The sequence below is a fragment of the Neomonachus schauinslandi genome, chromosome 15 (assembly GCF_002201575.2).
Source record: "Neomonachus schauinslandi chromosome 15, ASM220157v2, whole genome shotgun sequence".
In the NCBI taxonomy this organism is placed as follows: Eukaryota; Metazoa; Chordata; class Mammalia; order Carnivora; family Phocidae; genus Neomonachus; species Neomonachus schauinslandi.
Window position 1 is genome coordinate 37,071,570 of NC_058417.1, and position 13,217 is coordinate 37,084,786.

The window sequence follows — 13,217 nt, forward strand, 5'->3', positions numbered from 1 at the left end:
ATGGTTTAAACAGTAAATGCAACTAAAGGAGGCTAGGAACAAAATTCCATTTTTCCTAAAAACGAATCATTCCATTCTCTCCCAACTTCAGAATATTCTAGAGGGTGCAGGATGGGTGATGGACAAGCCCTTTAATAAAGCTAATAACTATTTAAAGAAACTCTTCCTCCCTCCCTCCCTCTCTCTGTCTTTAGAAACTCTTAGAGAGCAAAGACCATAGTCTATAGGCCTAGTGAACCATGGATGTCTCTAAATAACATCCATGATAAATGAGGTACTCAAAATAAAAATCTTCACATACCTTTATTAGTCTGGATATTAAGAATCCTCCCTGGTATCGATTATAAAGTTCTTCCCAGTTGTCTTTTATAAACTTCCAAGCAGCCTTCCTTCCATGCTTGCTGCCTCCAGCCACTCCACCAATTACTGATACAGTGTCCTGTGGACGTACCTCTTCCTAAAAACAGAAAGAGAACTAAAAATCTTCTGTATTCAAAACATCTTCTGGGGCAGGAATGGCAAATGCTTTTGAGGTACCCAAGTAATCACACTGAAGACCCTCATCCCTTGTTTTAGGAATAACTGGCACCAGAAGCTTCCAGCAAAGAGGAGACTGTTTAATTTAAAGATGAGCCAAATTGAGAATGAAGCATTGAGACAGGTACAAACAGGCTACTCAACAGATACTTGCTTGGGTTCCTACAGGATAAAGAAAGGAAGAGACAGAAGATAGGTACAGGGATAAATAGGCTTTCCAGTTTATTTCTGCTTCCAACTATTCTGATTCTCACCATTAGAAGGAGATATATAGGTCAGTAGCAAAAGTCCACTCCATTTTCCCCAGACTAAGAGGAAGACTTAGTTTAGGGTTAAAGCAGATCAAGAGGATACTGAATCAAAGACACTTGCCCCAGATCAGTGGGTTACAATTCCCTCTATAAGCAGTTTTTGTTGTAACTTACTGAAAGTGCAAACGTGAGGACTTTTTGAATCAATTCAGGTGAAAGAGTAGCCCCAAGGACCCTTTCAATTCGGTTTTTCTCTTCCTGCATATCTGCTTGTTTGTGAAGCTACAGTGAAAAAATAAAGATAGAGATTAGTTAACTCTCCTAGAAGTTATGCATATGCTTGTGTGAGCTTCTCCCCCAAACTTTTGCTCTATATTCTCGTTGGCTGAGATTGCAGGGTATGAAATTAACAAAAGAGAATACTTTTCAAGATGTTCAGGCACTACATTTATCATATGCCATTACAGTAAGTCATTAAATGTAAGTGTGCACTACGTGAATGGCTTTCATCAGTTCTGAGCAGTTTAACATCAAGATCTGACGGGTATGATGTCTGACTAATGTTCTATGTTAGATGAACAAACTAATCATCACGAATACCATTAAAGGTCATCAATTTAATTTCTTTTTTTTTTTTAATATTTTATTTATTTATTTGAAGGAGAAAGAGAGTGCAAGCACAAGCAGGGGGAGTGGCAGGACAGAGGGAGAGGAAGAAGCAGGATCCCTGCTGAGCAGGGATCACGATGCGGGACTCGATCCCCAGGACCCTGGGATCATGACCTGAGCCAAAGGCAGACGCTTAACCGACTGAGACACCCAGGCGCCCCAATCAATTTAATTTCTAATAGTAAAAAATAAATGTTAATATTAATTCATGAGTCTCTGATCAGTGGGATTCTGTACCATCACATTTTTCAACTGCAAAATCAGCACATGCCGAACGCAGAAAATTAGGAAAATAGAGAAGCATAAAGAAAAAATTAGGGGCGCCTGGGTGGCTCAGATGGTTAAGCGTCTGCCTTCGGCTCAGGTTATGATCCCAGGGTCCTGGGATCGAGCCCCGCATCAGGCTCCCTGCTCCGCGGGAAGCCTGCTTCTCCCTTTCCCACTCCACTTGCCTGTGTTCCCTCTCTCACTGTGTCTCTCTCTGTCAAAAAATAAATAAAATCTTTAAAAAAAAAAAAAAAAAGAAAAGAAAAAATTAAATTATTGGGGCGCCTGAGTGGCTTAGCCAGTTGAGCGTCTGCCTTCAGCTCAGGTCATGATCTCAGGGTCCTGGGATCAAGCCCCGCGTCAGGCTGCCTGCTCTGTGGGAAGTCTGCTTCTCTCTTTCCCTCTGCCCCTCACCCCCACTCATGTTCTCTCTCTCAAATAAATGAATAAAATCTTTAGGGGAAAAAAAGAGAAAGAAAAAATTAAATTATTATGATATGTACACATTACCAAATTGGAAATAAGATCATCTTATACCTGCTATTTTGTGACCTTTAAAAAATTTTTAAATTACAGGTAAGTTTTATTTTCTTTATACTTTTATAGTCTCTAAATCTTCCATAGTAAATATACCAAGTCTTTTTTTTTTTTTTTAAGATTTTATTTATTTATTTGAGAGAGAGAGAATGAGAGACAGATAGCATGAGAGGGAGGAGGGTCAGAGGGAGAAGCAGACTCCCTGCCGAGCAGGGAGCCCGATGCGGGACTCGATCCCGGGACTCCAGGATCATGACCTGAGCCGAAGGCAGTCGCTTAACCAACTGAGCCACCCAGGCGCCCCCAAGTCTTTTTTTAATCATCAGAAGCAAAGCATTATTATACATGTAAAAAATTAGAATTACAAGGGCTTATGAGATGCCTCTCCAAGACAACTTAATCTATAGACTGTTGATCTTCTCTCCCACTGAAGATTCTATACTGACCAGTGTCTGTAGACCCCATCACAGGTCCCAGTTTCCTCTTCCTTTCCTTTGGACTCTTTTGAGCAGCAGTGTGGTGAAATAAATAGGAAGTCAGGAAGACCTGGGTTCTAGTCTGTTTTGCCTCTAACTAGCTGTGTGATCTTGACTAAGTCCTTAACCTCTCTGGATCTCAGTTTCCTCATCTGTAAAATGAGCGGGGTGGACAGATAATTTCTACGGTCCTTTTCAGCACCAATACTCAAGGCCTGACTGAACACTGGCTTTCAGGAAGCATTGTTTTCCCCAGGGAGAACCTGTTACACTAGACCACTAGATGGCACCATAACACCACATTCCAAATACACTTTGAAAAAAAGATATATACGTATTTTTTTATCCTGTCTCATTATTCCTAAATTACCAACAGAAAACAATCCTCCTCATCTCCCATCAACTGGTTTCTTGAAGAAACCTAATTTGGCCTTCATTAGAGCTCTTCCTATAGTAAAGCAGAATTAAGTCAGCTCCCTTGCGTTAACAGATGCAAACACTTATTAAATATACATACTAGTACTAGCGTAAGTTCTTTGAAGTATGACAGGACATGAAAATGTCTAAGTTATCTGTCACGAGAATTCTAGAACCCCTATTTTGTTCCATACTTTTATGGAAAAGACAAAATCCACAAATACCTGATTTCATCTGCAAAGACATGATTTATAGTGCACAGATTCACAGAATACTAAGAATGAGAAGGGACCTCAATGTCATTTAATTGAAAGGTAAACCCAAAGTATAATTTTTATATTATTAGAAGGAAACTCTTGTATAAGATCAGTAGTTAAAGCGGCACATTTTGAGTTTCTTCAAGTTTGTATTTTTCAAACTATTCTAATCATTTAAACAGGATTTGTTTAAAACTAAATACTAGAAATTAGATTTGCAATTCTGATCCACTTGAGATCAGGAAAGTGTTCTTAATCCATTAAAGATGGAAGTAATAAAGTACATCCCATTCCTGTTTTGTTTGTTCCCCCCCTAAGTGCAGGTCTTTAAATGAATGGGCTTTACAGATTTGATTTAGGCACATTTTGCGCATTTCATTTGATGGTAATAGATTCAGCTCCCTCCATCTGCAATGCAACCAGAATAGTCAAGTTATTTCTTAGATTGATAACTACATGGACAGGGACTGGAGACAGCGCTTGTCCCACAGTATTAGTATTAGAGTTTAATTACATGCCAACTACCCTGGGAAAACTATGGAGGCAATGCAGGCAGGTCACGTAATTTCCTGTCCATTCATAAAGGGCACTGGCATAGCTCAAACCCTTGAGACACCTGATCATCTATCCCCCCCATTTTTTATTTTTATTTTTTTATTTATTTATTTTTTTTTTTAAAGATTTTATTTATTTATTCATGAGAGACACAGAGAGAGAGAAAGAGGCAGAGGGAGAAGCAGACTTCCCGCGGAGCAGGGAGCCCGATGCGGGACTCGATCCCAGGACTCTGGGATCATGACCTGAGCCGAAGGCAGACGCTCAACCATCTGAGCCACCCAGGCACCCCTATCCCCCCCATTTTTTAAAGATCGATCTATCTATCTATCTATCTATCTATCTATCTATCTATCTACTTGACAGAGAGAGAGCGCACAAGCAGGCAGAGCAGCAGGCAGAGGGAGAGGGAGAAGCAAGCTTCCCGCGGAGCAGGGAGCCTGATGTGGGGCTCGATCCCAGGACCCTGGGATCATGACCTGAGCCGAAGGCAGACGCTTAACCGACTGAGCCACCCAGGCGCCCCCATCTATCCTCTTTCTAAGCACAGACACAAACGTTTTCTTTAAAATGGGAAGTACCCTAGTAAGTTTACACTGAAGGGAAGAATTTTAAGAACTTGACATGTTAATCAAAATGAACATTTCAATTTTTAGATTTAAGATGCATAAACTTACGAATAAAAAAAAGAAGTGAAGAAATTAGATGACTTTTGGCATCGTATTGGTAGTATACATGAAGAAGACATTATATATTTCTCCCATAGTTTCTTTTCTTTTTGAGAGAGAGAAAGAGAGAATGGGGGGGGGGGTGGCGCTGAGGGAGAGAGAATCCTAAGCAGACTCCCTGCCGAGTGCAGAGCCCAACATGGAGCTCCATCTAATGACCCTGAGATCATGACCTGAGCCGAAATCAAGAGTAAGACGCTTAACCAACTGAGCCACCCAGGCGCCCCTCCCATAGTTTCTTAGTATTTGCCTGTCTGCGATATGCGTATCTGCATGTATTTCTTTTTTTTTTTTTTTTAAAGATTTTTTATTTATTTATTTGAGAGAGAGAATGAGATAGAGAGAGAGAGCATGAGATGGGGGAGGGTCAGAGGGAGAAGCAGGCTCCCTGCTGAGCAGGGAGCCCGATGCGGGACTCGATCCCGGGACTCCAGGATCATGACCTGAGCCGAAGGCAGTCGCTTAACCAACTGAGCCACCCAGGCGCCCTGCATGTATTTCTTTTGCCCAGACTTTTAACCACCTAAAGTTCATAATCTCTGTGTCAATTCAAGTTCAACAGCAGAAAATGGGAGCCCTTTCCAAATTTACTCACTTTTAGCATAATGTCTAAGGTAGTGCCATCACCATGCTTCAAAACAGTCAGATAGACCTACAAGAGAATACAGGACCAAAAAAGAAGGCATATGAGTAAATCTATCTTGTTCCAAATAGTCCAATGTTAAGAAAAGACATAAAGCGAGTCAAAAACACTTATGAACAGCTGTGTGTGGATGTTACATTACAAATTGTGGCAAAGAGCTTAGAGCCCACATTGAACACCAGCAAGGTAGATAGCATGTAGTAACAGCAGCTCACACCAGCTCTCTCAGGGAAAGGTGCACTGATGATCACCTTTCAGCACCAGAGTGTGGTCTGAGAAACTTTAAACAAAGAAGTTGGCTACAAACCACCTAAATGGCACGTATTAAATCAGAGTCAGACATGATTTGTGGGTCAGTACTTAGGTCATTTTTGGTTACCATTAAATACATTCCATACTACACACATGATGCAGTCGCTTAGAAATCAAGGTTATTTATCATGAAAACCTACAGGACTCCTTAGATCAGCGGAGAGAATCTGCTTCCCTTCTACATGGTCCTTAAACCGACGACGGGCTTCTTCTAACGTTGCCTTATGTCCTGCTTTTCCTAGTTTGCCCAGAACCAAGCCCCTCAGGAGTGCATCTAGATGACCTGATTAAGAAATAAAAGAGACACGAAACTGCTTAAAAATCCTGTTTTCACAAATATGCCACCTGGCTATCTTATAAATTGTGTCATACTATGTCTACCATCTTGAACAAACACAATCAATTACCTTAGTACTTGAGAGAACACCTGATTTACATTATTCAAATCGTAAGAGTGAAATGAAGTGCTAAACAGACTAGATAGACAAATAAATTCGTTGACTTGGTCTATAAATGCCATTGATCTGAATTTATTAAATGTTCACTGCTAAGGATTATATGTGAAAGGAACAGGCTTAGATCTTGCAGTTTTGACCCAAGATTCAGGGAAAGGTCACATACAGAACCAGTACGCTGTGTATAATAAATTGAAATCTTAGATTTAAAAATCAACCTCTGCTGGATCTATTTACTCCAAAGATGTGTAAATGCGCAATAAGCACATCAACATTGGTCATTAGGGAAATGCAAATCAAAACCACAATGAGATGCCACTTTACACCCACTAGGATGACTGAAAAAGATAATAACAAGCATGGAGAAATTAGAACCCTCATACATTGCTGGTGGGAGTGTAAAATGTTGTGGCCACTTTGAAAAACAACCTGGCAATTCCTAAAGAGGTTAAACACAGAGTTACCATATGATCCAGCAATTCTACTCTTAGGTATATACCCAAGGGAAATGAAAGCATTTTGTCCACACAAAAACTTGTACACACATGTTCATAGCAGTATTCACAACTGTCAAGTAGAAACCATCCAAACATCCATCAAGTGATGAATATACAAAATGTGGTATGCCCATACAATAGAGTATTACTCAGCTGTAAAAGGAATGCAGTATTGATATACAATGCAAAATGGATGTACCTTGGAAACATTCTGCTAAGTGAAAAATGCGAGACATGAAAGGCTATATGGGGCATGAGCCCACGGATATGAAATGCCCAGAGTAGGCAAATCCATAGAGACAGAAAGCAGATTAGTGGTTGCCAGGGACGAGGGTTGCCAGGGAATGGGGAGTGACTGCCAATGGGTATGCAGTTTCTTTTGAGGCTAAAGAAATTGTTCTGGGATTAGATAGTGGTGATAGTTGTGCAACCTTGTGAACAAACTAAAAAAGACTGAGTTGTATACTTTAAAAAGGTCCATTTTATGATATACTGATTATATCTCAAAAAAAAAAAAGTTAACACCAGCAACGACGGACTGCAATACCAAAATGGACAGATAAGTCATGGTATATTCATACAATGAATACCACTAAGCAATAAAAAGGAACGAACACACTGGATGTATCTTAAGCATTATACTGAGCGAGAGAAGCCAGATATAAGAAGAGAATATATATTAGGATTCCATTTACATAAAGTTCTAGAAGACGTAATATTAATCTAGGCTGAAAGAAGGCAGAACAGTGTTTGCCTGCATGGGACGGGTAGGGGGCACCTGAGTGGCAGGGACTGACCGGGACGGGGCCCCAAGGCAACCTCCTTAGGTGTATGCATTTGTCAATAGTCACTGAACTGTAACATTTAAATTTATGTGCACCTTGCTACATTTAAATCATAACTCGGTAAAAAGTAAGTTTAAGAAAACCACAGGAGATCAACAGATAACACAAGAGGACATTAGTGAAGAACCAATTTATAATTCTGGCTCTGGTACTGACTTGCTATGTGATGCAAGACAATGTTTTGTTATTTTGCTGTTTGACTCTTCCATCTATAAAACTAGAAAGCTAAAGACATTCTCCCTATTTCACAAAGCTGTGTTTGAGCCCAAAAAGTTTTACATATTTTCACCATGAAAAAGAAGGACAACATCCACTAATTTGCCTGTATCTGTCTTCATATACCCTCTCCTGTCTTGTTTCTGGGATCCGTGCTCCTGTCTAAAGCCAACTCCTCCCCTGGACCCCGACTCCTCTCCATCACTGGGCCATTGCTCAGCTACTACTCCCCTCTCTTTCACATCATGAATTTTTCTATTACTCATTCATCATTGTCATCAGCACAAAAACGTTATAAAATCTCCCACTTGATTAAAAAAATGCCTCTACTCCAGTCTACCCCCCTTTCAGCAAAACTCCTTTAAAAAGTTGTCTAAGTGTGCTGTCTCCTTTTCCCCTACTCCTAGTCCGGAGAACCCAAAACTGGTCTCCAACACTCCACAAAATCTGCCAGTGTAATCCTCAATTCTCCTTTATCTTGCTTGACTCAGAGCTGCATTTGTCATGTGGATAACTCTCCTTCCCGGACATCTCCTCCCTCCTGACTCTCCCACCTCACTGGTCAGTCAGTCTCCCCAGCTGATTGCTCCTCTTCCACCCAATCTCCAAATCCTAGCCTCGCCTAGGACCTAGTCCTCAGACCTTTCTTCTCTGCACCTACATCAGGCCCTGCGTGATCTCATCCAGTCTCATGGCTATAAATACCACCTACACACTAAATGGATTTATTCCGCCTAGACCTCTAGGCATGATACTCTCCACCAGGATGTCTAAAAGGACCTCCCATTTCCCAAGTCCAAAACCCAACTCCTGATTGCCTCTGCGCCCAGCCTGCTTCTATGGCAGCATTCCCCACTCCTGTAGATGGCAACTTCACTCCTTCAGGCCCGAAGGTGGGGGCTCCTTTTACTCCACTGCAGCCAGTCCACCACCAAATAGGTTCAGTTCTATCTTCAAAACATCCACAGAATTTACCACCTACAAGTGTGAGCTGTAGCCAGCGCCTCAACTGGACTACTGAAACAGCTTTGTAACTTGTCTCCCTGCTCCTTTCTCTCACCTCCCGACTCCAGTCTGGTTTTCACACAGCTGAATACAACCAGTCATGGTTTTCTGCTTCAACTCTCAAATTCGTTTCTCATACCACTAACAGTGAAAGTCCAAAATGTACTAGCTCCTGCCGCAGGCCTTCTGCACTGGTTGCTCCCTCTCTGGACCATTTCCCTCTAGACAGCCTCCCAGCTCTCTGCTCATGCTCACGTATCATCTCATCCCGAGGGACGGCTGCTCTGGCCACTCTCTATGAGCTACCAGCTTCCTCCTCTTTGTCTACCTCACCTAACTGTATTTTTCTTCATGATGCCCACTGCCACCTAAAATATCACACATTTAACGGTTTGCTGTGTCTCCCACTAGAATGCAAGTCACAAAGGTCAATGCTTTCTTCACTACTGTGAAAGCTCCCAGGATAAAACCTGGTATTTACTAGGTACATAAATATTTGTTGAATCAATGAAGGGAAAACACAGAACTCTAGGTAATTGTTACTGTTGTTCTTATTGCAGAAGACCCCATCCCAGATCAAGACTGCTCGGGAGGAAATACCATCTTTAGTTATTTGCAGATGGTAGAAAATAATTATATATAAAGCCTTAAGATCACCATCCCCAACATTTACAGGACAGCAAAAGAGTAAATATATGATTACAGAAATAATCAGAGGAGAGAACACATGGAGAAAGTAAATAACTTCATTAATTCAGGTACTATCTCTCAGTATCTTTACAAGTTGTACATATAAGGTGCCTGGTGTTTAGGGTAATAATAAATAAAATAATCCAAAATTCCCTTTAGCTATTCCTCTTTTTTTTTTTTTTTTTAAGATTTTATTTATTTATTTGACAGAGAGAGACACAGCGAGAGAGGGAACACAAGCAGGGGGAGTGGGAGAGGGAGAAGCAGGCTTCCCGCAGAGCAAGGAGCCCGATGCGGGGCTCGATCCCAGGACCCTGGGATCATGACCTGAGCCGAAGGCAGATGCTTAACGACTGAGCCACCCAGGCACCCCCCGCCCTTTAGCTATTCTTGATTATAGATGGGCCTTTGGAACTCTGTAAAAGATTTCTATTTCCACCATTTGCTTTGTTTACAAATCATATTTAGCAGTGAATACACATAACCACCACTGTTTTTATGTTGTGACCCATGTAATTTCACCAGTAAACTTAAAAGACCTAACATTTAATTTCTGGTGAGCTGAATACATAGCAACATCCAGCAGATACAAAGACGCTACTGATACTGTTAACCACAGCTAAGTAAAAAAGGATCAATTTCTCATCAATTCCTTCCCCATTCAGTACATCCATTACCTTCTCCAGGTTTGGGGTCCCAGCCCAGTCTCTCCCCTATAGGTGAAAAGACATCTTTCACAAACTCCTGGATTTCCTCATAGAAGTCTGTGTGGGACAAGAGAGTTGAGAGAATCCCCAGGTTACAGCTCAGGTCGCTCCATACAGTATAATTGGGCTCATTCACAAAAGCCTCCATGACTTTTAGAACCTCTACAGTGCTAATGATTCCAGCTCGAGCCTGGGATAGGAAAAAACATAAATTAATCTAGTCTTCAAACAAAAACTAAAACAAAAAAACATAAGCATGCATTTTCAGCATTATCTACTGCTAGTTAGTCATGTCTCTGGTTTAAAGGAAATGAGACTATATAAATTCAGGAGATTATTAGAATAAAAATCTATCATGACAACATTCCTTATTAACTTTTTTGCTATTTATAAAAGAGCCAAGTAAAAAAGCAGTGTTTGGTGACAGAAGGTGGCTACACTTGTGGTGAGCACAGCATGATGTAGAGACGTGTGGAATCACTATGTTGTACACCTGAAGCTAATGTAACATTGTGTGTCAACTACAATGGAAAAGAAAGAAAGAAAATAACTTCCTATTTCTATCCAGTGTCTGGGGCCGTGGCTTTGTTTTTATTTTAAAAATTCCCATACTTTCAGAAAAGATGCAAAAATAGTTAGGGCTTTGGTTTTTGACAGAGGCTGTTTCAAAACTGGACCTGCAAACTGTGTCAACTTCAGCCTGTCCTCTACTCATTTCTAAAAGAAAGCAAACTGGAAGGCACTAGAAATTCAGAATACTTTCAGAATTAACTAACAGAGCTAGGAAAAAGAACTTCTGTTACAGCAGCCCACTGCACAAACACACCACTCTCCTGGGACAGGTCTCTCTCAGCAATGAGATCAGCAGATGTGAGGTTTTGTGCATCAATGCTAATCTGTGTTTATACAAAGGAGGAATCCAAAACCAGTTACTGCAGAGGGGAGGGAAAATTTCAAGTCCAATTTAAAGGAACACTAGGAGGAATCTGATAATTTTATCACAGACATCTGGAAATTATCTAACCTATGTTGGAGTCATAAAGATAATACTACTAATTGCTGATTTAAATCCTTTCTGGAACAAAGCCAAATATAACATAATTCTAAAGCTAATGGGCTATTATTATTTGAGTACCAATGGAATGTTAAAAAATTCTAGATGTTTCCAGCAAAGTATAATCACTATTTTAGAAAAAGATAAATCACTCTGAATTAATTATTAAAAAAAAATTTTTTTTTTTAAAGATTTTTAAAAATTTATTTATTTGACAGAGAGATAGCACAAGTAGGCAGAGCGGCAGGCAGAGGGAAAGGGAGAAGCAGGCTCTCTGCTGAACAGGGAGTCCGATGCGGGGCTCGATCCCAGGACCCTGGGATTATGACCTGAGCCGAAGGCAGCCGCTTAACCGACTGAGCCACCCAGGTGCCCCTGAATTAATTATTTAAAAAAACACATCAGTAGGGAAATTTCTTCAAGGCTCATACCTATCTTATTTGTACTGAAAAGAATTTCTGCCTTACAAAGGGCAGTTTTAGTTGCAAAACCTGGCTTAGGAGTAGTGGGATGGGATTTGTTTATGATAAATTAAAAAGGTTCGATCTTGTCCTGTTAATTAATAATTATTCATTTGCTCTAGTCCCAAAAGGTGTTCAACCTTCAGGAAGAACCATATTCTTCTAATTGTTTCAGGTGGACACTCCAGGAAAAACAAAATCCTTTAATCAACAAAATCCATCATACTACTTGAGAGAGGCTCACCAAGGAGAAGAGGTCATTCTGTAATCCAAGTCGATCCACAGGGGGCAGAGAGAGGTCACGAATGCCTGGTAATAAACTTTCCAGCATGGCTGAGCTGTACTGTGTCCGATAAAATCCAACTGTTCCCAGGTTTAACTGAAAAGACACCCAAAGGGCATTATTAATTAAACAGCTGCCTTTGTTTTTTTAAAGCATCTTGAGCAGGTGTGAAAGTTGTTCTGGTTTTCGTTTATCTGAGCGAAAACAACAAAGCTCAGATATACAGGCAGGGATGAAAATGAAACAATACACAAAGACAGAAATCGGCTGTCGGGGTGCCTGGGTGGCTCAGTCGGTTAAGTGTCTGATTCCTGATTTCAGCTCAGGTTATGATCTCAGGGTCGGGAGATTGAGCCCCACGTCAGGCTCCAAACTGAGCTTGATGGTAGGGAGGGAGAGAGTCACAGGGGCCAGTTTCTATCTACTCTCAGTGGACAGTTTTAAGTTTACAGAAAATACTTACTATATATAAGAGCGTATGGACAGTGGAATCTCTGAAGATAAGCCTTTACACTCATCTATTCAGCCAGAGTCTCAACAGAACAACAATGCTCAGATCCTAGATTTTAAAGAATTATGTGGACTTAAAAGGTAATTTCATGTGATTTGTGGAGTGAGGTAATCACAGACTGTCATTATTCTCTATAGGCTATTTACCAACAGGCAAAAAAAATTTTTTTTAAAAAGATTTTATTTATTTATTTGACAGAGAGACAGAGAGACAGAGAGATAGGCAGAGCAGCAGGCAGAGGGAGAGGGAGAAGCAGACTCCCCGCCGAGCAGCGAGCCTGAGGCGGGGCTTGAGACCAGGACCCTGGGATCCCTACCTGAGCCAAAGGCAGACACCCAACCAACCGAGCCACCCAGGCACCCCAAAAATATTTTTGATAATACTTATATATCAAATGCTTTAAAGGTAAAATAATAGCATAAGATATAAATATTTTACTATTTATATATAAGTATTTTTTAAAATCACCTCACAATAATACAACTGCTGTTTTATTGGTCCCTTTAACTTTTACTGCAGTAATAATACCTTTATTTACTCAATTACAATCACTGCGTACATGTTTTTCTCATTTATAAGAAAAATTTCATATGGCTACATAATCTTCCCGATTAATTTCAAATGGTAATATAGTATTCCACTAAGTATATTTTAAAAATATGTATTAAAACAAAGGGAGAAATTTTTTTTTTCAGAAAAGCACAGAAGTCTGAGACAATGTATAATTCCTATTAGGAACCTATAGCTGGGAGAAAAGTGTAGTAGATACTTTCATTATGAATGGTACAGAATACAGGATAATGAAAAATCATCTTGACCAACTGTTATTTTTTGTGAAATGGTT

At 40.3% G+C, this 13,217-nt stretch overlaps 1 protein-coding gene across 1 annotated transcript in view; it reads right to left on the reverse strand.

The window, feature by feature from the left end:
• NPEPPS (aminopeptidase puromycin sensitive) overlaps positions 1-13,217 on the reverse strand; it is a 99,180-nt gene that overhangs the window by 4,247 nt on the left and 81,716 nt on the right. The window contains exons 16-21 of the mRNA XM_021704551.2: positions 11,824-11,958; positions 10,035-10,254; positions 5,790-5,932; positions 5,290-5,346; positions 963-1,070; positions 302-457 (exon numbers count right to left, since the gene is read on the reverse strand). Coding sequence (XP_021560226.1) covers positions 302-457; positions 963-1,070; positions 5,290-5,346; positions 5,790-5,932; positions 10,035-10,254; positions 11,824-11,958 — 819 coding nt within the window. The remainder of the gene's footprint in view (positions 1-301; positions 458-962; positions 1,071-5,289; positions 5,347-5,789; positions 5,933-10,034; positions 10,255-11,823; positions 11,959-13,217) is intronic.